This window comes from Nomascus leucogenys, chromosome 10, assembly GCF_006542625.1.
Source record: "Nomascus leucogenys isolate Asia chromosome 10, Asia_NLE_v1, whole genome shotgun sequence".
In the NCBI taxonomy this organism is placed as follows: Eukaryota; Metazoa; Chordata; class Mammalia; order Primates; family Hylobatidae; genus Nomascus; species Nomascus leucogenys.
The window spans coordinates 51,056,362-51,081,367 of record NC_044390.1 but is presented as its reverse complement, the minus strand read 5'-3'; the positions used below and the strand labels follow the sequence as shown (position 1 = coordinate 51,081,367).

The following is a 25,006-nucleotide window of genomic DNA, read 5'->3' as shown; positions in this document are numbered from 1 at the left end:
TTCATGATTATCTCCAGAAAAACTAGTTTTGGATGTTCTATAGTTAACAAAACAAAAACTCTACATATCTCTATAGATTGGGTCTGTCTTTGGTGCCCTATTCTAATTCACCTATTTGTTGCAGTTGCTTAAGAATCTCTATTTGTAGAAGAGGTGACAACTAGTCAATTTTGCCAGTTAGAACATTCAGCTAAAGTGTCAGTAAATTTATTTTATTTATATTTTTATTTATTTATTTATTTTATTATTGTACTTTAAGTTTTAGGGTACATGTGCACAATGTGCAGGTTTGTTACATATGTATCCATGTGCCATGTTGGTGTGTGCTGCACCCATTAACTCATCATTTAGCATTAGGTGTATCTCCTAATGCTATCCCTCCCCCCTCCCCCCACCCACAACAGTCCCTGGAGTGTGATGTTCCCCTTCCTATGTCCATGTGTTCTCATTGTTCAATTCCCACCTATGAGTGAGAACATGCGGTGTTTGGTTTTTTGTCCTTGCGATAGTTTACTGAGAATGATGATTTCCGTTTCATCCATGTCCCTACAAAGGACATGAACTCATCATTTTTTATGGCTGCATAGTATTCCATGGTGTATATGTGCCACATTTTCTTAATCTAGTCTATTGTTGTTGGACATATGGGTTGGTTCCAAGCCTTTGCTATTGTGAATAGTGCTGCAATAAACATACGTGTGCATGTGTTTTTATAGCAGCATGATTTATAATCCTTTGGGTATATACCCAGTAATGGGATGGCTGGGTCAAATGGTATTTCTAGTTCTAGATCCCTGAGGAATCACCACACTGACTTCCATGATGGTTGAACTAGTTTACAGTCCCACCAACAGTGTAAAAGTGTTCCTGTTTCTCCACATCCTCTCCAGCACCTGTTGTTTCCTGACTTTTTAATGATCGCCATTTTAACTGGTGTGAGATGGTATCTCACTGTGGTTTTGATTTGCATTTCTCTGATGGCCAGTGATGATGAGCATTTTTTCATGTGTCTTTTGGCTGCATAAATGTCTTCTTTTGAGAAGTGTCTATTCGTATCCTTTGCCCACTTTTTGATGGGGTTGTTTGTTTTTTTCTTGTAAATTTGTCTGAGTTCATTGTAGATTCTGGATATTAGCCCTTTGTCAGATGAGTAGGTTGTGAAAATTTTCTCCCATTCTGTAGGTTGCCTGTTCATTCTGATGGTAGTTTTTTTTTGCTGTGCAGAAGCTCTTTAGTTTAATTAGATCCCATTCATCAATTTTATCTTTTGTTGCCATTGCTTTTGGTGTTTTAGACATGAAGTCCTTGCCCATGCCTATGTCCTGAATGGTAATGCCTAGGTTTTCTTCTAGGGTTTTTATGGTTTTAGGTCTAACATGTAGGTTTTTAATCCATCTTGAATTAATTTTTGTATAAGGTGTAAGGAAGGGATCCAGTTTCAGCTGTCTACATATGGCTAGCCAGTTTTCCCAACACCATTTGTTAAATAGGGAATCCTTTCCCCATTGCTTGTTTTTGTCAGGTTTGTCAAAGATCAGATAGTTGTAGATATGTGGCGTTATTTCTGAGGGCTCTGTTCTATTCCATTGGTCTATATCTCTGTTTTGGTACCAGTACCATGCTGTTTTGGTTAGTGTAGCCTTGTAGTATAGTTTGAAGTCAGATAGCATGATGCCTCCAGCTTTGTTCTTTTGGGTTAGGATTGACTTGGTGATGCGGGCTCTTTTTTGGTTCCATATGAACTTTAAAGTAGTTTTTTCCAATTCTGTGAAGAAAGTCATTGGTAGCTTGATGGGGATGGCGTTGAATATATAAATTACCTTGGGCAATATGGCCATTTTCACGAGATTGGTTCTTCCTACCCATGAGCATGGAATGTTCTTCCATTTGTTTGTATCCTCTTTTATTTCATTGAGCAGTGGTTTGTAGTTCTTGAAGAGGTCCTTCATGTCCCTTGTAAGTTGGATTCCTAGGTATTTTATTCTCTTTGAAGCAATTGTGAGTTGTGAATTGTGAATTTGAAGTTCACTCATGATTTGGTTCTCTGATTGTCTGTTATTGGTGTATAAGAATGCTTGTGATTTTTGTACATTGATTTTGTATCCTGAGACTTTGCTGAAGTTGCTTATCAGCTTAAGGAGATTTTGGGCTGAGGCAATGAATACCACTCTGTTTTCTGTTTCTAAGAGTATAACTGCTTTATGTATCTCATCCAATCTCTGTCTTTTTGTGGCTGGGTCATTTTATTTTGCATAATGTCATCAATATTTATCTTAATAGTTGTTACAGTATTTTCTGCTTTTTGAAAGCTGAGTGATAATTCCGGTATTTTTGTGTCTACTGAATGATTTGGTGACACAAATTTGGATTATGCTATTTTGATTTGTATGTTTTTGTTACATTTATATGTCAGGAAGAAATTACAGCTTGTGGTATTTTACTATGTCATCTTATGTAGTTTGTATAATTTTATAGGTTAGATTTGTAAAGTATATTTTTCTGAGTCTAGCAATTGAAGCAATGTGTTTTTATTGTTTCTTTCAGTTATATGTTCTCATTTTGCCCAAGACCTTTGGCCAGAGCAGAACATAAAAGATTCTTTCCAAAAAGTGATGCCGAGAAGATATGAAAAACATGGACATGGAAATTTACAGTTAATAAAAAGGTGTGAAAGCGTGGATGAGTGTAAGGTGCACACAGGAGATTATAATGGACTTAACCAATGTAGTACAACTACCCAGAGCAAAGTATTTCAATGTGATAAATATGGGAAAGTCTTTCATAAATTTTCAAATTCAAACAGACATAATATAAGACATACTGAAAAAAAACCTTTCAAATGCATAGAATGTGGCAAAGCTTTTAACCAGTTCTCAACCCTTATGACACATAAGAAAATTCATACTGGAGAGAAACCCTACATTTGCGAAGAATGTGGCAAAGCCTTTAAGTACTCCTCTACCCTTAATACACATAAGAGAATTCATACTGGAGAGAAACCATACAAGTGTGATAAATGTGGCAAAGCCTTTATTGCATCCTCAACCCTTAGTAAACATGAGATAATTCATACAGGAAAGAAACCCTACAAATGTGAAGACTGTGGCAAAGCCTTCAACCGATCCTCTATCCTTACTACACATAAAAGAATTCATACTGGAGAGAAACCATACAAGTGTGATAAATGTGGCAAGGCCTTTATTGCATCCTCAACCCTTAGTAAACATGAGATAATTCATACGGGAAAGAAACCCTACAAATGTGAAGAATGTGGCAAAGCCTTCATCCGGTCCTCAATCCTTACTACACATAAGATAATTCATACTGGAGAGAAGCCCTACAAATGTGAAGAATGTGGCAAAGCCTTTAAGTACTCCTCTTTCCTTTCTACACATAAGAAAATTCATACTGAAGAGAAACGATACATATGTGAAGAATGTGGCAAAGCCTTCAAGCAGTCCTCATACCTTAGTACACATAAGATTATTCATACTGGAGAGAAACCCTACAAATGTGAAGAATGTGGCAAAGCTTTTAACCAATCCTCAACACTTACTACACATAAGAAAATTCATACTAGAGAGAAGCCCTACGTTTGTGAAGAATGTGGCAAAGCCTTTAAGTACTCCTGTACCCTTACTACACATAAGAGAATTCATACTGGAGAGAAACCATACAAGTGTAATAAATGTGGCAAAGCCTTCATTGCATCCTCAACCCTTAGGAGACATGAGATCATTCATACAGGAAAGAAACACCACAAATGTGAAGAATGTGGCAAATCCTTCATTTGGTCCTCAATCCTAACTATACATAAGAGAATTCATACTGGAGAGAAGCCCTACAAATGTGAAGAATGTGGCAAAGCCTTTAAGTACTCCTCTATCCTCAGTTTACATAGGAGAAGTCATACTGGAGAGAAACCCTACAAATGTGAAGAATGTGGCAAAACCTTTGCTGCATCCTCAACCCTTAGTAAACATGAGATCATTCATACTGGAAAGAAACCCTACAAATGTAAAGAATGTGGCAAAGCTTTTAACCAGTCCTCATCCCTTACTAAACATAAGAAAATTCATACTGGAGAGAAACCCTACAAATGTGAACAATGTGGCAAAGCTTTTAACCAATCATCGACACTTACTAAACATAAGAAAATTCATACTAGAGAGAAGCCCTACGTTTGTGAAGAATGTGGCAAAGCCTTTAAGTACTCCTGTACCCTTACTACACATAAGAGAATTCATACTGGAGAGAAACCATACAAGTGTAATAAATGTGGCAAAGCCTTTATTGCATCCTCAACCCTTAGTAGACATGAGATCATTCATATGGGAAAGAAACACTATAAATGTGAAGAATGTGGCAAAGCCTTCATTTGGTCCTCAATCCTAACTAGACATAAGAGAATTCATACTGGAGAGAAGCCCTACAAATGTGAAGAATGTGGCAAAGCCTTTAAGTACTCCTCTGTCCTTAGTTCACATAAGAGAAGTCATACCGGAGAGAAACCCTACAAATGTGAAGAATGTGGCAAAGCCTTTGCTGCATCCTCAACCCTTAGTAAACATGAGATCATTCATACTGGAAAGAAACCCTACAAATGTAAAGAATGTGGCAAAGCTTTTAACCAGTCCTCATCCCTTACTAAACATAAGAAAATTCATACTGGAGAGAAACCCTACAAATGTGAAGAATGTGGCAAAGCTTTTAACCAGTCCTCATCCCTTACTAAACATAAGAAAATTCATACTGGAGAGAAACCCTACAAATGTGAAGAGTGTGGCAAAGCTTTTAGCCAGTCCTCAACCCTTACTAAACATAAGAAAATTCATGCTAGAGAGAAACCCTACAAATGTGAAGAATGTGGCAAAGCTTTTCACCTATCCACACACCTTACTACACATAAGATAATTCATACTGGAGAGAAACCGTATAGATGTAGAGAATGTGGCAAAGCTTTTAACCATTCTGCAACCCTTTTTTCACATAAGAAAATTCATTCTGCAGAGAAACAAACCATACAAGTGTGATAAATTTGGCAAAGCCTTTATTTCACCCTCAAGCCTTAGTAGACATGAGATAATTCATACTGGGGAGAAACCCTAGAAATGTGAAGAATGTGGCAAAGCCTTCAAGTGGTCCTCACACCTTACTATACACTGAGAATTCTGAACTTACTCTGTAACCATCCCAAACTCCTCCCAGCCACAGTCTGGCAGAGGTCCTGCCATTCCAGAGACCTGGAGGAAGCGGCCCATTTACAGCCATGTAGGCAGGCCTGCAGACCTTGGCCTTTACTATGGTCCCTGAAGTGGTTCAATGACTCAGTTTCAGTTACCTGAGCCACAGCTTAAAGTCAGTTCTGCCTATATAGAAACCCACACAGTTAACCTGAGGAAATGCTCTCTGGTACTCACTGAAAGCCATACTCATCCACATCCTGATACAAGGCCCACCATATGCAGACCTGACTGCCAGAACATGCCCTAGTGTCTGCCCTACAGAGCAAAGTCCTGAAGGATATGCAGTCTGTCCAAAAATAAAATGGGAATTACAACTACCCAAGCCCCTGTAACAAGCCAGCTAAAGGTGGACTCTAGTGCAGACCCAGCAACCTTGTGACCAAGCTGGAACCCCTCATCACTATAAATTCAGAGGGCATCTCATCACCCTAAGGGCCCATCGAAAGAAGATCTTCTAATATCAGTTTATGAAAACTTGAAAAGGTGTTTGCTCCATCAAATTCAGACACCAATACAAAACTATATTGTGCCCATTGTCAGTGGTTCTATTTTAATGTAGCACTATAAGTGTGTGGCAGAAGAACTAGTCAAAGAAATAAAAATAACCGTTGAAATTGAAGAAAAATAAAATGTCACTGTTTGTAGATCATACAATCTTATATTTGAAAAACCTTAAACAGTACATTAAAACCTGTCTAAACTAATAAATACGCTGAGTAAATTAGCAAAATATAAAATCAACATACATGTATATGTATGGTTTTATACACTTAAACTATCTAATTAAACAGAGGAACACACTGGGCACTTTGGCTCATGCCTGTAATCCCAGCACTTTGGGAGGCCGAAGCGGGTGAATGATCTGAGGTCAGGAGTTTGAGATCAGCCTGGCCAACATGTTGAAATCCCATCTCTACTAAAAATACAAAAATTAGGTGGGCATGGTGGCTAGCACCTGCAGTCCAAGCTAGTTGGGAGGCTGAGGGAGAATTGCTTGAATTCGGGAGGTGGAGTTTGTGGTGAGCAGAGATTGTGCCATTGCACTCCAGCCTGGGCAACAGTGCCAGATTCCATCTGAAAAAGAAAAAAAAAAGGAAGAAAAAAATTGTATTTACTATAGCATTAAATAATAAATTTCTGGCCAGGCCTGGTGGCTCATGCCTGTAATGTCAGCACTTTTGGAGGCCAAGGTGGGTGGATCACGAGGCCAGGTGATCAAGACCATCTTGGCCATGGTGAAACCCCATCTCTACTAAAATATAAAAAATTAGCTGGGCATGGTGGCACATGTCTGTAGTTTCAGCTAATTAGGAGTGAGGCAGGGGAATTGCTAGAACCCAGGAAGGTGGAGGTTTCAGTGAGCTGAGATCATGCCACTGGACTCCAGCCTGGAGAAAGAGCAAGACACTGTCTCAAAAAATAAGTAAATAAATAAATCTCTGAGAAAATAATCAAAAAGTTAAAAAATCTTGGCTGGGCGTGGTGGCTCATGCCTGTAATCCTAGCACTTTGGGAGGCCAAGGCAGGTGGATCACCTGGGGTCAGGAGTTCGAGACCAGCCTGGCCAACATGGAGAAACCCCATCTCTACTAAAAATACACAAAAATTAGCTGGACGTGGAGGTGCATGCCTGTAATCCCAGTTACTCGGGAGCCTGAGGCAGGAGAATCGCTTGAACCCAGGAGGCGGAGGTTGCGGTGAGCCGAGATTGCGCCATTGCACTCCAGCCTGGGCGACAAGAGGGAAAACTCCGTCTCAAAAAAAAAAAAAAAAGTCTTTACAATGAAAATATCAATAAAAAATTAGAGAAAATCCAAATAAATATAAAACATTTTATCTCTGGGTTGAAAGAATAAATATCATTAAAGTACCATATTATCCAAAGTTATCTACAGATTCAATAAACTTCCTATCAAAATTTGCAGTGGTATTTCACAATAATGGAAAATACTATTTTAAAATTTATATGAAACTAAAATAAACTTTGAATAGCCAAAGCAATCTTGAGGAAAAAAAAGCAGAAGGATATCATACTTATAATGTCAAGCTGTATTTCAAGACTGTATAGTAATAAAAACCGAATGGATTGTGCAAAAAAATGAACAAAAATGCAACAGAAACTATCACATATTTCAGACATGATGAAAAAAACTTAAAAAATAGTTTATCAAAATCATGCAGATAATTGTGTGTCCCCAAAACAGTAGAAAAGCAGCCAGATTGTGCAGTCTCTTATATACCATGAAAAGGACTTTGGATCTCACTGTGAACCTGAAGGAAGTTCACTGAAAGAAAAGTAGAATCCTTAGAGAATTTAAAAGCATGACAGAAGATGCCCGTTTGTGAGAGAAAAATTAAAAACAGAAACAAAAACAAAAAACAGCTGCTCAGGAAATATTTCCTTTGTAATACAATTTCCCAAATCACATTTTAAGAACTGGCTTTCTCTTTGACTTTGAGACTTCTTAACCTCTGTTTTCTGTTGTATTCATTTTCACTCATACCTACCTGGGGGGTTGGCAATCATCTTATGTCTCTTCAGAGCCAAAGATTTTTTTCCTTGCTCCAGATGAGTGATCAGGTCTGGCTTAGAGACAACAAAAGTGTTGTATTAAGAATAAATAACATGAATCTTGCTCATATTCTCCAATTACAAGCTAATAATGTGTTCAGTAGAGAGGATGTGATAAAATATTCTAGTAAATTAATACCAAGATACTAATTTATAACAGAAATTTCTAAATATTTAGAAAATGCTTTCAATTTGTAGGTTTCTTAATTTTACTATCTGGTACTACTGAATCAAAAATTGGTGGTGGCAATTAGATTTTCAGGTGGGGGCAATAATACTTTGTCACTAAATTTTTGGAATTACCACTAATTTAGAGTGAATTATACAGCTCAGATCAGGAATGTGGAAAGTTTGGATTAAGATGAAACATCTTGAAGAGATACTTTTCTGTATGAGCAAATTTTGATGATTTTCTGAAAAAAGAGGATCTGAAACTCTTATGCAAAGAAGAAATTACTAAAAAAGTTCTACATAAAAGAGAAATAAAACCTTTAGGGTATATTATGAATTACATCTTAAAGTTATCCTCAACAAGAAAGACCATATTTCCATAGTTCTCTAACATCACATTCGTATACAACTTCCACTGTGCAGTGTCCAGGCAATGCCACTCCTCCAGAGATGATTCTATGGCCACATCTCTAAATTGCAGTGGTCCCTGAAAAGCACACACACATTTTTACCAAGTGGCCAGGGGTGGAATTTTTAATTTGACTTAAGGTGAAATTAGAGAGTAAAGAGAAGTGGTTCTGACTTATAGCACTGACTAAAATCCAATAAAATAATTTTCAACACAGAAATACTGTTCTCTATGATAAAAAAAGCACCATAAAATCCAGAACAACAGTTCATATATTTTATTTTTCTAGATAATAAAGTATAAAATTAAGGACATGAACACGAACATGTACATTTTTGAGTGCTATATTTACATCATACGGAATGAGTTGTTAATAATTTTCGGATGGAAAAGACATTCACTTAGAAGGCACCTCTCAAATTTATTATGTACAATAAGCTGAAGACCTTATGCAGGTTTTTTTTTTCCAAGAAGATCTGGAGTAAGTCTGATTTACGTATTTATTTCCTTTTTTATTTGAGACAGAGTTTCATGCTTGCCCAGGCTTCTGTGCAGTGGCATGATCTTGGCTCACGGCAGTGTCCCCCTCCTGGGTTCAAGCAATTCTGCCTCAGCCTCCTGAGTAGCTGAGATTACAGGCATGTGCCACCATGCCCAGCTATTTTTGTATTTTTAGTAGAGACAGGGTATTCTCCGTGTTGGTCAGGCTGGTCTCAAACTCCCAACCTCAGGTGATCTGCCTGCCTTGGCCTCCCAAAATGCTGCGATTACAGGCATGAGCCAGGGCTCCCCGCTGATGTTTTGAATTTCTAACGAGCTCACCAGTAATGCTAACGTTTTTGGCCTAATAACGATGTTTTGTCAAACATCCAGTAAGTGGTAGAACCTGTGTTTTCCCAGTTTTTCTAGCCTGTAAACAAAGATAAGAGCCTTCATTTTCTAAAGAAAAATATGTAGAAAAAATAAAAGGACAACGGCCAGATTAAATGTGATCATTTGTGCAGAGCAGCTGCATAAAGATAATTATGAAGAGAAAAATAATTATCTCTATAGTGAAAAAAATCTACCAGAGAGCTATTTCGCCAAGTGAATCATTAACCATTAACTGCACAAGGACAAATTTTTATGATGTGCTAATGCACACAGAAGAACACAGCATCACTGTTGAAATATTCCTCCCCAAAACAGTAAACTAGAGTCTGAATTTAACCATAAACAGCAGTTTATGCAAACTTCAAAATACAGGTAACTCCTATGTTCTGTAATTTTTAGTAGGAATTTTAAGTAGGCTTCATTTAGCACCCTAGAGGTATCTCCTAATAATTTTTTTCAGAACTTTCTGGGTAATAAATACCATTCCATTTAAATAAGCATTTTCTTAATCTTGTTCTGCATAGAGCTAATGGAACACACAGATGGAGCCTCAACATTACATGTTCTCCACCTTTACTAAGGACCCCAGTTTTCCCCAATAGAAACCTTGAATATCCACATCTTTTCATGTTTAACAGGCACAAAGGGAACATTTTTAATATTGCAGATCATAAATTCTTGCTGAGAACTCTGCATGACATATAAGAAGCTATGACGTACAGAATGTAGAGAAGTCTGTGAGACATAGGACAGAAACGTTTTCCAGAGACCCTTGACTATCATAAGAATTTTAAGAAGTAGTTAAACCAAACTCATTAGGGAGGAAAAACACAAGTAGAGAAGTAAAGGTTTGTGAGTACTAAACACATGGCCATCCAGGAGGCAGAGTGGACACAGCTCTTCATCTGACACATGTTTACCTGAACAAGAGCCATTTTTTTTCTTTCTCCTCCTCCTCCTCTGGAATTCCTTCTCAGATGAGATTCTCTGGACAAGTTACACCTGCATGTGGAGAATACGCCTTTAATGGTGTCAGTACCACGTGTTTACCTGCTAGCATGCATCAACTGGCAGAAAAAGACAGAAAAATTCACTTATTTCTGTCTTTTAAACAGAATAGATTCAGGAATAATGAGCTGCTCCATGAAGACAAAAATATAAGTTTCTCCTTTCCTGTCCTCGGGTGCCCTCCACTGCCAGAGACTCCAGCAATTTCTGCTGCAGTAATGGAAATATGCACCACACTGACCTGTCCCTACCAAACCCAAACAGAACAGGCCCTGTGACCACCCTTTAGTGCAAAGGTGGAACTTAACTCTCATGAATGTATTTTGCAGCCCTCATACTTGATTCTGGTCTCACCTTAGAGTCACATGAGGTCCTTCATTAAAACAACATGGATCCTTCCACCCAGAACAATAAACAGAAGCTGTGGGGAAGGCACAAGTATAAATCACTTGGTAATTTTGGCCCCACTTTATGTAAGGTGATTCTGCAGGTTTGAGAAGGGTTTATGAAAGAGTGTTTTAAAAAAGTCCCCTGTCAATGCTGATGTTACTCCCCTTTGGCTCATTATTAGCATTAGTTAAAGCAGGCAGAGCACAGGGTCCCTTACACTTAATACCCTTGTCACAACCAAATACTTCTTGTGCAAATAAGGACAACCCATCTCCATCCTAAAGTTTTATATTTTTTGCTGGCTCTTTATAGAGGAAACAGAAGGCAGCAATGTTTGAGTAAGTCTGGGTTTAAAAAACAATGTACACATGTACTACTGCAATGTTTATTAAGCAAGTACTATGTGCTCAAGAGTATGATACAGAGCACTGTGCTGGGCATAACACATTATGTGATTTAATTCTCATAACACCCTGGGAGCCAGTACTAAGGGTTTAGTAATTTTCAGGATTTAGATAAAAGGCCCAGCATTTTTATTCTTGTTTCTCTGTCATCAAATTTTTTAAAAAGTTGGAAGAAATAAAAGCTGAATATAGACAGATAGAAGAGATATAGAAAGGATGAGTTTAATGCAGTTTAGAGAAAATTTTATTCTGTTTATGTTTACTTTTTTGTTACTTGGGGAGCAACTACTGGATCTGCAGGAATAGAAAACAAGTTGCTAAATAGAATGTCTCTGCAAGCACTGGTTTTAATAGAAAACTTAAAAGCTAAGACTCTGTAATACATACTTGATTTTTCCCATTCATCTGCTTTTGGGATTCAGGAAATTGTGAGCAGCAGCTCTAGAAAGGCAGCAGGATTCACCAGCCAAAACTCTGATCTCTACTAATCAGTTCTGTGAGGCAAGACTCCAGGGTATGGTCAGACCTAAATAAGGCCTCCAAAAAGAATATATGTAAACAAGTCTGGGGCAGTGTGAAGACCCTATGTAGAATTCTGTTCTCTATGTCACTGGGGTACTACCAGTTTTGTTTCTTCTAAGCGTCCTAAAAGAAACTTAAATCCAACAGTTTCAGTAACTTAAATATTTTCTAGCCACTGCCCTGTCAACTTTGTACTATATACTAATATGCAATTTAAACAAATCCCTTAAGGTTTTCTAGGGTAATTTTATTGGAAAATAAATACCGTACACTTAACAAGTGAAAGAAATAGAAATTATACGGCCCGATGCGGTGGCTCATGCCCATAATCCCAGCACTTTGGGAGGCCAAGGCAGGTGGATTATGACGTCAGGAGTACAAGACCAGCCTGACTGAGATGGTGAAACCTCATCTCTACTAAAAGTACAAAAATTTGCCAGGCGCAGTGGCATGTGCCTGTAATCCCAGCTACTCGGGAGGCTGAGTCAGGAGAATCACTTGAACCCGGGCAGCAGAGGTTGCAGTGAGCTGAGATCACGCCACTGAACTCCAGCCTGGGACACAGAGTGAAACTCCATCTGTACATCCTCAAATGCCTCAAAGACACCTAGGTGATTGTGAGAGAATTCCCAGTGACCTGGGGCTGATGGCCCAATAATAAGCCAGGCTGGAGACTTAGGCTGATTCTACATAGAAAATGGAACTGCCCTAATGGAGCTCCTGAACCTGGATCCCCCGTTCTGATTTTCTAGCTCTTGCAAGAAAGAACAAAAATACTCTACTCCGGTATGACATTTTACAGGTAAATGTAGTTGTGGTCATGGCTCTGGATACTTTGGGGCCTTGGTCTGTTACTGCTAAGATGCTTATTCACACTTATGGATTCTGCCATCAGATTCTATTTCCTCCTGGAGCCTCTCACATAGCTGTAGCAAGTCAATGTACAAGATGTGAAAAATCTCAAAGAGCCACACTCCCAAATGGGGGCTATGTCTATGTTTACATTTCACAATGCAGAAGATGTCTTTTGTTTGTTTTCTGTACATTCTCAATCAAAAGTCCGGCCCTGTTTTGTAAATCCCAGGCAGAAGCCAGACCTTATTGGCAGATTCTAGGCAGGATCCACCTGGCTTTGCATCCTTTGGTGTTACAGAAAGTGAAGCACAATCAAAGGAGAGATACCCTCATAGAGCCTCCTCTAGCACATTCTAAATGATAAATCTACATGAAAAAAAAGAAAAAGCTGAGACAACATGAATATAAGTAGACACTTTATTTGGGTCAAGCTTAAGAGTTATAACCTGGGAGCAAAAATTCAAGTTGCCTGGAATCTACACTTTCATTAGCAGCAGTTACAAGAGGATTTGTAATGACAACAAGAGAGGGGCAGAGAATGGGCTGATACAAAGTTGATTGTCAGAAATTTTTATTTACAGAAATAACATTGATTATTGATGAGATATATATTGTATATATATGGTTATGGTTTAGGGTACGGGATATAGTGTCCAATGTGGCATTATTAGTTTAATTTATAGCTACTTGGGGCAATAGTGTACAGTTTCAGGAGATGAATACATAGTTCAAATGGGGAAGACAGACATAACTACATTTGCATTTTAATGTCTCTCTGAGTTTGATAACCAAAGGACTTGCATTTTCCAGATAAATTTTTTTATTTCCCAAATCTCAAGACCTGGATTCAAAATTTGGAGCTGCAGATTTAGAACCTGAATGGCTGGAGTAGCAGCAGGTGTTACCTGCACATTTGTGAGCATTTCAGTAAGAGGAGGAAGGGGAAAGTGGAGATTCTCATGTCTACATGTCTACTCAATGCACACATGTTACTCTGATTGGCTTTTTGGGCCCCATGGTGCCTGAATCAGTTTCAGGTATGAAGATACAATGATTGATTGGTGCCTCGTGGAGTTTGTAGAAATCTGGATCTAACCTCTCTAGAAGTGACTGTAGAGGACTATAGATACCATATAGGCAGAGACACAATTCTGCCTGCATATTTAAGGGACAGTGTGCACTTTGTAGCACAAGTTTGAGTTGACTGGAAGGCTGAGAGGGAAAGTCCCCTCTAGAGTAAATTCTGGTTTTCACCTTATGTATTTATATCATGTCTGCTAATTCTAGACTGTGCTTGGAAACAATAATTAAAAGAAAATTTTTCTCCAGCCTCAGAGAAACTCCACAATAATAAAATAGAAAGAAACATTTTATTACACAATTGAACTTGAATGTGACATGCATCATAGTCAATCTGCTTAAGAGACTGCAAAGACAGAAAGATGGTCACCAAAATTAGTCCACAAGTAGAAGAATTTCCAGCACCATGTCATACATAGTTCATCCTAAATTCACCTGGAGATTGAAGAGGCCATCTGTGTATGCTAATTGCTTATATTCAATGACAAACAAACTTTTCCTATCTTCATAACAGGAGATAGCTTAGCAGCTTGATGCCAGGTGCCTGCTGAAGGTAGGATTTCACTCTGCTACAAAAATGGTTGAATAGGGTTCTATCTTTATTTGGCTATTTACATTTTAGAGCAGTGTCTCTGTACTCCCTGGCATTGGGCTACAGCATTCCTGCTTGCTTTCTCCTGGTTGCTAGCGTCCTCTGTTGACTTCTACCATTTGCTACTGAGGCACAGCCCAGAGCAGAGCTCATATTTTATGTGAACCCCATTTGCCACAGCAGCACTCTAGTGTCACATCAGAGAGTGAGGCCTGAGCTGCAGGAGCAGAGCCAGCAGGCCTCATGGGTAGAATTACACCTTCACAATAATGGGAATGGGAGCAGTGTTTCAGCCCCAGTTTCTATTTGTAATGGTGAAATGGAAAAAATACTACCGAATTCCCAGAATGAGTCCAGATAGAGATGTTAGGGACAAGCTGCCACAGGAAAATGCAGCTGACCCGTACCCTGAATACTCTGCAGCTGCATTCCTAAGCCCTTATCTAGGTGCCACAGTAGAGTCTGCAGTCATGGTACATCATGCAAACCCTAATTACAGCCATATGGGCAGCATGGGGGGAGGTCATGGGAAATATGAACAAACCTTAATTACACATTCCTGTAAATTCCTGTTTTTCACCTAGCTGCCGCCATAAATGTCACAAGATGAGGTGTTGCAAGTTCGTGGTAAACTGATAAACTGCCTTTGTGCCTGATCCTAACTGATAAACTATCTAGCGGCAAAGTTAACTCCCTTAAGCCCCTCTCATCTCACATAAACCCCTCATTTTGTAAGCTCAGGGCTACCTCCCCTGATTGCTGCGGACCAGCCCAGTAGGTTGATAAACTAACTTGCCTGACTTTGGGTCTACTTGTCCTTTCTCTCAGCCAACCTTACATTTTGGTGTCAAAACCTGGGAAGAGGTAGACTGTGGCCGGGCGTCCCTAGAGGACTTTCTGTCTCTCTCACTCCCTCCCTCCTCCCAGGCTTGCTGGTCACTGTGCGCTGGAGCCTAGGTGCCTTCTCCCTCTCCTGCCACCCCCTCCTAGCCACCCTCCCCTTCCCAAACCTGCTGAAGACCCAAAGGATCTCCCAGACTCTCCCATTTGTGGTGGCTTCATTCACCTTCAGAGCCTCCACAGGGCTAAGAGAGAGAGTCTTGCCATTTACCCGGAACTCTTGACTGTCTCTGCATTCCCAAAAGACCCAGCACTGAGCCAAGGGCTTTCTTCAGCCTCCAGTCCTCCGGTTTCTCCATTTCAGGAGGCAACTAACTCCTACATTCCGGACAGGGCTTGTGGGACAGGGGACGCCCTCACCCGCCATCCTTGTCAACTGGCAGTCTCTTCTTCCTCTACCCCCTCCTCTATTTACCGTGGGAGCTTCTCATTCTACCCCTCCTAAAACCACCCCCCTTGGGTATCTTTTGCACAACCTCAATGCTCTCAGCTTCCATTCAGGGGTCCATCCTAAGAGGCTTATTTTCTACCGTAATACTGCCTGGCCTCAATACAAATTGGACAATGGCTCCCAATCACCCGAAAATGGCACTTTTGATTTCAACATGGTTAGAGACTTAGACAACTTTTGCCACCGCAGTGGGAAAAGATTCCTTATGTTCAGGCTTTCTTCACTCTCCATAGCCACCCTTCTCTCTGCCAGTCCTGTTCTACTTTCCAAATCCTCCTTGCCCGCTCTAAACCTGATTTGCCTCCTACCACCCTCCCCACAACCCCAGCCGATGACTCATCCCCTACTACCCTCCCCATCGCCCCAGCTGATGACTCCTCTTCCTTTGACCCCGCCAATTTCCCCCCTCCCTGTCAATATCATGATCCTCTGCCAGAGCATCATGATCCTCCTCTGTATGCCCCTGCTCTGGCTCTACTTCTTTCTCCCCCTCTCTCCAACAACCCTCCTTCTGACTCTGAGTCCTCCTCATCACCACCCCTTACCCACTCTCAGGCCCAGAAGCCAGCTCCCTTGTTGCCCCTTTGGGAAGTATCAGGGGCCAAAGGGATCATCTGTGTCCACATCCCCTTCTCCCTTTCCAATCTCTCCCAAATTGAAAAATGTCTCGGATTTTTCTCCTCTGATCCTGATACCTATATCAAAGAATGTAAGTATCTTACCCAGTCTTATGAACTCACTTGGCATGATCTCTATATTATCCTCTCTTTTACCCTCCTTCCGGAAAAGAAGGAAAAGTGTGCGGCTCACAGCCCAGGCGCATGCCGATGATCTCCATCAGCAAGATTTTACCAAGCCCATAGGAGCCGCTGCAGTACCCTGGCAGGAGCCTCCTTGGGAGTACCAACCCACAGGCCCCAGCCAGGCATCCCATAATCATATGATTACTTGCCCCATTGCAGGCCTAAACAAGGCTGCCCACAAGGCTGTAAACTTTAAAAAGCTCAAAGAAATCTCCCAAAATGTCAATGAAAACCTTGCCCAATTTTTTTTTTCCTGTCTTATGGAGGCTCTCCAAAAATATACCCATGTTGACCCTGCCTCCCGAAAAGGAGCTATTGTTCTTAATACCCATTTTATCTTCCAATCTGCCCCCAATATTTAGCACAAACTTAAAAAGGCTGAAGATGGCCCTGAAACCCCCAACGAGACCTCCTTAATCTGGCTTTCAAAGTCTTCAATAACAGGAATGAGCAAGATAAATTAGATAAAGCCCAAAGAGATCTTGCTAAATACCAGCTTCTAGCAGTGGCTATCTGCCAACCTAGCCATAGTACCCAAGGGCACAAAAGACCCAATAGCATTAACTCTCCCAGGCCTTTTTTTAAGTGGAGCAAAGAAGGCCACTGGGCATGAGCATGCCCTAATCCATGAATGCCAAAAAGCCCTTGCCCAGTCTGCCAGCAGACAGGCCACTGGAAGTCTGTCCTGTTAACAGGCAGACAGAAAAGCCTGTACCCCAAAACCACCACCCTTTTAGACAAAAGGTGAAGTACAACTTGCATTCCCGCAGCTCCTCAGTCTAGCCACTGAAGACTGACAAGGCCCGGGGCCCCTGGCCCCATCTGCCATCACTGCATCAGAGCCCAGGGTAACTCTACTAGTAGCAGGTAAGCTGATCTGTTTTTTAAATCAATACTGGGGCCACCTACTCAACTATGCCTGAATTCTCAGGACCAACTCATCCCTCCCAGGTCTCAGTTCTAGGGGTTAATGGACTCATCTCGCTTCCACGCACCACCAAGCCTCTTACCTGTTCCCTATTTCATACCATTTTCTCACACCCTTTTCTTATAATTCCCTGTTGCCCTAACCTCATCTTAGGCAGAAACCTCCTAACCAAATTAAAGGCTTCCATTACCTTCCTCTGTTCCCCACAACCAGACTCTCACCTACTCCTTTCTGCTACTGAACCAGCCCTGGACCCCTCTCCCCAGTATCCACTCTCCTCTTCTCTGGTTAATACAACAGTGTGGGATACTACTACCCCTTCCCTAGCTACACACCATGACCCTATCGAAATCCAGCTAAAAGATGCCTCCAAATTCCCCAACATCTCTCAATATCCCATCTCAGTCGTTCATCAAAAAGGCTTACAGCCCATCATAAACAAACTCCTTTTGCACAGCCTTCTCAGACCAACTCATTCTCCGTATAATACCCCCATACCTCCTGTTAAGAAGGCAAATGGCTCCTATCAACTAGTCCAAGACCTCTAGGCTATCAATCAGGCAGCCCTTCCCATCCACCCAATACTTCCCAACCCTTATACACTCCTTTCTCTTATTCCTTCCAACACAACCTACTACATGCCATCGATCTGAAAGATGCCTTTTTTGCTATTCCCTTTCACCCTGAACCCCGAGATCTTCTTGCTTTCACCTGGACTGACCCTGAAACCCTCCAGTCTCAACAACTTACTTGGAAAGTCCTCCCTCAAGGCTTTAGAGATAGTCCCCATTTATTTGGGCAAGCTGTGGCCCAAGACCTCACATCCCTAAACCTCTCCCCTTGTGGGCTCCTTCAGTATGTGGACGACCTCCTCCTCTGCAGCCCCTCCCTAAAAGACTCTCAAACCCACACTACTGCCCTCCTAAACTTCCTTGCTGATAAAGAATATAGGGTTCCTCCTCTAAGGCACAACTCTCCACCCCAACAGTAACTTACTTAGGAGTCCAACTCTCCCTCGGAGCCCAAGCCATGACCCCAGCATGGACAGATTAACAGTCTACCTCCACCCTCCTCCAAAAGTGAAATCCTTTCTTTCTTAGAACTAGCAGGCTTCTTCAGAATATGGATCCCTAATTTTGCCCTCCTAGCCCGCCCTCTTTATGAGGCAGCCAAAGGCCCTCCAAATGAGCCCCTAAATCCTTCACACAACATAATCCCCAGCTTCCGCAAACTAAAGGCAGCTCTTGTAACTGCTCCTGCTCTATCTTTGCCCAACGTCTCTCAGCCTTTCACCCTCTACATAGCTGAAAACCATGGAATAGACCTTGGCGTCCTTGGTCAACAAAAAGGAAGTCCTCCCTCCTTCACTCTTATAGCTTACCTTTCTAAACAACTAAACAACACCACCTGAGGATGGCCAGCCTGCCTCAGAGTCCTAGCAGCAGCCACCACCCGAGCCTTAGAAAGCAAAAAACTAACATTTGGCCAAGACATCACCATATATAGCCCCACATGATCTACAAGATCTTCTCTCCTCCCAAGTACTGAGCACCTTTTCTCCTTCCCACATCCAACTACTCCATGCTCTTTTTCTTGAGAATCCTGAGTTCTGCCTTTCCAAAAATGCTCCCCTCAGTCCTGCATCTCTACTTCCAATATCTTCCCCTTCTCCCATCCACTTCTGTACTGAACTCCTTGATCACCTGCTGCATCATTTTCCCAATATCTCCCCAGAACCTCTTCTTGATCCTGATGGCCAGCTATTTATAGATGGCTCCTCCTCCAAGTCAGTCAATTCCAATAAAATTGCTGGATATGCTGTAGTCACTCTTGACAGAGTAGTTAAAGCTAAGCCCCTACCCCCTGGAACCTCCTCCCAAAAGGCAGAACTCATAGCTCTTACTAGGGCCCTAACCCTTTCAAAAGGCAAATGGGTCAACATTTTTAGAGACTCTAATTATACCTATCACATTCTTCATTCTCACACCACCATCTGGCAGAAAAGAGATTCCTTACTGCCAAAGGAACCCCCATTACAAACGGCCCCCTTATTTACCAACTCCTCCAGGCTGCATGCCTCCCAACTTAGGCAGGGGTTATCCACTATCAAGGACATGAAACAGGATGAGATGAAATATCAAAAGGAAATAGAAAAGCCAACGAAGCTGCAAAAGGAGCCTCCCTCTCATCAGCCCCTGCCCCCCTCCTCCTTGTTACCTCAGCAATCCAACCCAGGTACTCCTCCACCAAGAAGGCTTTGCTACCACAGCAAGAAACCTCCTTTCAATGGGACTGGATAGTCAAAAGTCAAAAGCTCATCCTCCCCTAAGAACGAACCAAAGAAATTCTAACATCTCTTCACCAATCCTTCCATATCGGTGCACATTTCCTGTACCTACTCCTTTGCCCTTATTTCTCCTCCCCCCACCTATTCATCTCACTAAGACACATAACCTCAAACTGTCATATATGGTCTGTTACTTCCTCCCAAGGGGCCCTCCACTCTCCCCCTATTCCCACACATCAGCTCAGAGGAACAGTCCCAGGGGAGGACTGACAAGCAGACTTCACCCACATGCCTCCTGTCAAGAAGACAAAATTTCTTGTTACTCTTATAGACACCTTCTCTGGGTAGGTAGAGCCATTATCTACCTCTTCAGAAAAGGCCACAGTAGTCTCTCAAATCCTTACAACAGAAATCATCCCTATATTTGGTCTCCCTCACTCCATACAATCAGACAATGGCCCTAGCTTCACCTTCCAGATCACACAACAGGTTTCTCAGTCCCTTGGTGTCCAGAGGTGCCTCCATATCCCATAATGGCCCCAGTCATCCGGAAAAGTCAGAAGGGCAAATGGGATCCTTAAGGCTCAGTTAACTAAACTCAAGCTTAAAGTCCAAAAACCGTGGACCTCCCTTTTGCCCATAGCACTGGCCTGCATCAGAACAAGTCTGAAATCACCCTTCTTCCTTAGCCCATTTGAGTTAATGTATGGACGCCCTTTCTTCTTACAAAACAGGCCTCTCGACTCCCAGCTAGGAGAATATCTCCCAACCTTCTCCCTTATCCGTCATCTCCTCTGTGAACAGATCAAGCCCTTCCAAAACCCCACAAAGGCCCCACCGACTGGACTCTCCTACCAGGAAAGTATGTCTTCCTAAAAACTCTTAACCCAACAAGGCTAAAACCAAGGTGGGAAGGCCCTTTTCAAATTATCCTTACAACCCCCACTGCAGCCAAACTCAGGACATGCCTCTTGGTGCCATCTTTCCAGGCTAAAAAGGGCTCCTGCAGTGCCTACCGAACAACAGACTGTCCTCCACCAATCTTCCAGCACCCTCCTTGGTCCAACCAAACTCTGCCTCACACCCATCCCTGAAGAAGGCCCATGAGCAGTAACTCTTTTACATATCACTTCTGCCCCTGCTACAGATGCCAAGGTCCTTGTGACAAGGAACAGCCTCTCCCTATAGCATACCAAATGTTAGAATCCCTCTCTTCTCTCCCCATTTCCACATGAGGAAAAGTCTTTACCCACCTATACCTTGCCCATCTGCAAGGAGAATTTGACCATCCATGGTATGCTATCAGTCACCTCATAGACCCCCTAGAAGAAGCCACCTCCCTGTATGGATCCTATCAGCTCCTCCCTCCAACAACAGATTCTGATTCTTCCTTGGATTCCTAAATCTTTTGATGGCCAGCCCCATGGCCTCTACCTCCTCAGGGTTCCTTCTCACTTCTACAACTCTCGAACGATCGCTCAGCCTCACTCACTTTTTGTTACTGAGCTCCAATTCGACACTTGCTTCCAGTTTCTGGACATGTTTTTGCCTTTCCTCTACTGCCTACTCAGCTATCCCAATCTCTCAGCCCTGGGACCATATTCCCATTCACTTCTCTTACAACATCCAAAAGGGACCTGCCTTTGTAGACAGAGCCCTCACTCTCACTGGAAACTATCTCACTGCCCTCGCTGACAGAGCTACCAAGCTTCTCTTCACCTATATTGCCAACTACGATGACTCAAAACTCCCATACCCCACCATCCAAGGTCTCATAACTCTCCATACCACAAGACTTGGCCAAGCCCCCTTATGCATCACCTCTTCCAATGGACACGTACACGTAGGCACCCTCCCTCCCTCTGCCTGTAACTCAACCTGAACCATCTCTCACCCTTCCTCCCATATCTCACTCTGAGTGGATTATTCAGTCTCCCCTGAAGCCAACGGTCTCTTTACTCAGCCTTTCTGAATTTCCTCCCTCCCACCTCTCAGACGTGGAAACCCCTTCCTTGGACAGGAGTGCTCAGAGGGGTCTCTCTTTCTCACTCTGGGTTGCTGAAGCTGAGCCAAGTCCCTCCAAGTGGGGAACCTACACGCTGCAACACCTATTCTCAATCCATCTGTCTGTTTGCATAAATACATCAGGCATCTTCCTTCTCTGTGGGTCCACAACATACTTCTGTCTCCCTACTAACTGGACAGGCACTTGCGCCCTAGTCTACCTTACTCCCAACATTAACATTGTCCTTTCAAACCAAGAATTCCCTGTTCCAGCTACAATCCATGCCCACTCAAAAAGAACAATACAGTTGATTCCCTATTCACAATAGCAAAGACATGGACAGGCCCTAAATGCTTATCAATGGATAAAGGAAATATGGTATGGTCAGATGTGGTGGCTCATGCATGTAATCCCAGCACTCTGGGAGGCCAAGGCAGGTGGATTGCCTGAGCTTAGAAGTTTGAGACCAGCCTGGGCAACAGGGCAAAATCCTGTCTCCATGGAAAATACAAAAAGAGAAATTGGCCAAGTGTGGTAAAGCACATGTGTAGTCCCAAGTACTTAGGAGGATGAGGTAGGAGACAATTGCTTGAGCCTGGGAGGTTGTGGCTAAAGTAAGCCAATATCATGCTATGACACTCTGGCCTGGGCAATAAGTGTGACCCTGTCTCCAAAAATAAAATAAAATAAAAGATTTAGTAAAAATAAAATATGGTAGTAAACATCATGGAATACTCTGTGGCCATTAAAAAAAAAAAGTGATCATGTCCTTTGCAAAAACATCAGTGAATCTGGAGACCATTATTCTTAGAAAACTAACGGACAGCCTGGGCATGGTGGCTCATGCCTGTAATCCCAGCGCTTTGGGAGGGAGGTGGGCAAATGACCTGCAGTCGGGAGTTTGAGACCAGCCTGACCAACATGGAAAAAGCCCATCACTACTAAAAATACAAAATTAGCAGGGCATGGTGGCATGCACCTCTAATCGCAGCTAGTAGGGAGACTGAGGCAGGAGAATTGCTTGAACCTGGGAGACGAAGGTTGCAGTGAGCCAAGATTGCACCATTGCACTCCAGTCTGGGCAAAAAGAGTAAAACTCCATCTCAAAAAACAACAAAAAAAAGAGAAAACTAATACAGAAACAGAAAACCAAATGCATGTTATTTATACATAAGAGCTAAATAATAAGAACACATGAACCCAAAGAGAAGAACAACAGACACTGAGGCCTAGTTGAGGGTGGAGGGTGGGAGGACTAAGAGGATGAGAAAATAGACCTGTTTGGTGCTACGGGTAGTACCTCAGTGACAAACTAATCTGCACACCAAACCCCCATGACATAATTTTAGCTGTAAAACAAAGACACATGTATACCCCGAACCAAAAATAAAAGCTAAAAGAAAAAATATCCCTGGATGGGAAAGAGTGCAATGTAGCTGGAAGGACTGATTTTCGCTACAGATTGTGGCCCAGGTGGGGATGTACTGATTTATTTCTGTGTGAATGCAGGCAGATGAGATTATGAACAGGTGGCCCAGAACCTTAGGTTGGTGGAGAAAACAAGTTGCTGCTGCAGATTCAGTGTCTGGGGGTGGGGATATGCCAGGAGACTTGTAGACACTTGTGGGTTCTTGGCAAGAAACACTAGGATCAAAAATGCCGTGGTGAAGTTCCTGAGGGTGGTGCCTAGTCCTGGGAGGAGTGTGGACACGTCAATGTCTAGTGTCTGTGTGTTTGTGAGTGGGTGGGAATCCTGTGGAGGCAGATGCAAGACACGGGTGTCTGTTCTCAGAGCTCCTTTTCTCTAAGTTTTCAGTCTTCTGTCACCCTGGGAGAAGACCTGGAATCAGGACAATGGGCAGTGTGACAGCCTGTGCACAGGAGAGCAGAGTCTCCCATTTCCAGAAACCCAGAGTTTTATTCCAGGCCAGGCCTCCATGATATGTTTTTTTCTGGCACCAAATCTGTAGTTTGCTGAACACCAAACAATTCTTCAACACCAACTCATTGTCTAACATTTGAATTCTGACACCACCCAGAGTCAGCAGAGACCCTGATTCAGGGCTCGGTCCCACAACATTGTCCTCACTGCAGATGGAAATCACAAACCCCATGGGCCCATCTATGCTTCGGAGCCACTATTTAAAAACTGGGGACTCCCATTGCCTCCCTGAAGTTCAATAATTTGGTAGAGCTACTCACAGAACTCAGGAAAACACTGTAGTTATGTTTACTGATTTAATATATAAGATGCAGCCCAGGAAAAGCCAAATGGAAGAAATGCATAGAACAAAGAAAAGACATGGGGGAAGATGAAGCACATAGATAATCCTGGAAAGTATTTGTGATTAATACAATTCTCCATCCTTTGTGTGCTCCAGGAACAGTTTATGGAAAGAAACACCCTTCCCATTATGACTTACATAGTCCTCTGTTTTACCTATCACACAGCCAGACACACACTCTGCAGATTTTCTCCTTTTTCGCATTAGAAAAATCAGCTGAATTTGTCTGCAGTGGTCAAAATAATTTTTTTTTAATGGAGTCTCGCTTTGTTGCCCAGGCTAGAGTATAGTGACGTGATCTCGGCTCACTGCAACGGCTGCCTCCCGGGTTCAACCAATTCTCCTTCCTCAGCCTGCTGAGCATCTGGGATTACAGGCGCCCACTGTGACGCCTGGCTAATTTTTGTATTTTTAGTAGACACAAGGTTTCACCATATTGGCCAGGCTGGTCTCGAACTCCTGACCTCAGGTGATCCGCCTGCCTCGGCCTCCCAAAGTGCTGGGATTACAGGCATGAGCCACCTCACTTGGCCTAAAATAAAATATTTCTTAATCAAATTTAAGTTTATCTCCCTCCCTCAGGCTCCTGAACTTTGAGCTACCCTCAGTCTGAGTCAACATACAACCCCATTTTACGTCCCTCCTAAGAGCATGCTGATTTCAGGGTAAGACATTCTCTGATCTAAAATCTGACTTTTTCACCCTCCATTTGGCATTCCCCTCCCACCTACTTTCTAATCTTGTTTGCTCCTCCCTAGGAAAGAAAGCCCTTTTCAGGCTACATCTTTGCAAGCCACAAAGACCTTCCTTATAGTTAGTTGGTACTTCCTCCTGTTGCAATAATTTTTTGGAATTTATTTTTTTTTACATAAATCTAACATTTTTATTTTACACGGTCTAAAAAATGCCTCAAAACAGTAACTACTTCATCATCAGTAAGAACCTCCCAGTTTCCTTACCTTAATCTTAACTTCATCTGCCTGTGGGGCCCCAGCTTTCCAGGGCTCTGTAGCTTCTCTCAGAATAAAGGCTCCTTCCATGGCTGGGGTGAGCAGGCTGGGACATCTGCAGTGGAGGTTCCCCAGAAAAAGCTAACTGGGCCTTTAATAACCTTCTGTTGGCCGGGCTTGGTGGTTCATGCCTGTAATCACAACACTTTGGGAAGTCGAGGTGGGCGGATCACCTAAGGTCGGGAGTTTGAGACCAGCCTGACCAACATGGACAA

At 42.2% G+C, this 25,006-nt stretch overlaps 1 protein-coding gene across 1 annotated transcript in view; it reads left to right on the top strand.

The window, feature by feature from the left end:
- The window catches only part of LOC100592035 (zinc finger protein 93-like), a 32,655-nt gene extending 26,790 nt beyond the window's left edge, over nt 1-5,865 (top strand). Inside the window, 2 exon segments of the mRNA XM_030820304.1 lie at nt 2,545-4,919; nt 4,921-5,865. Coding sequence (XP_030676164.1) covers nt 2,545-4,919; nt 4,921-5,109 — 2,564 coding nt within the window. The 3' untranslated portion in view covers nt 5,110-5,865.
- The last annotated feature ends 19,141 nt before the right edge of the window (nt 5,866-25,006 follow it).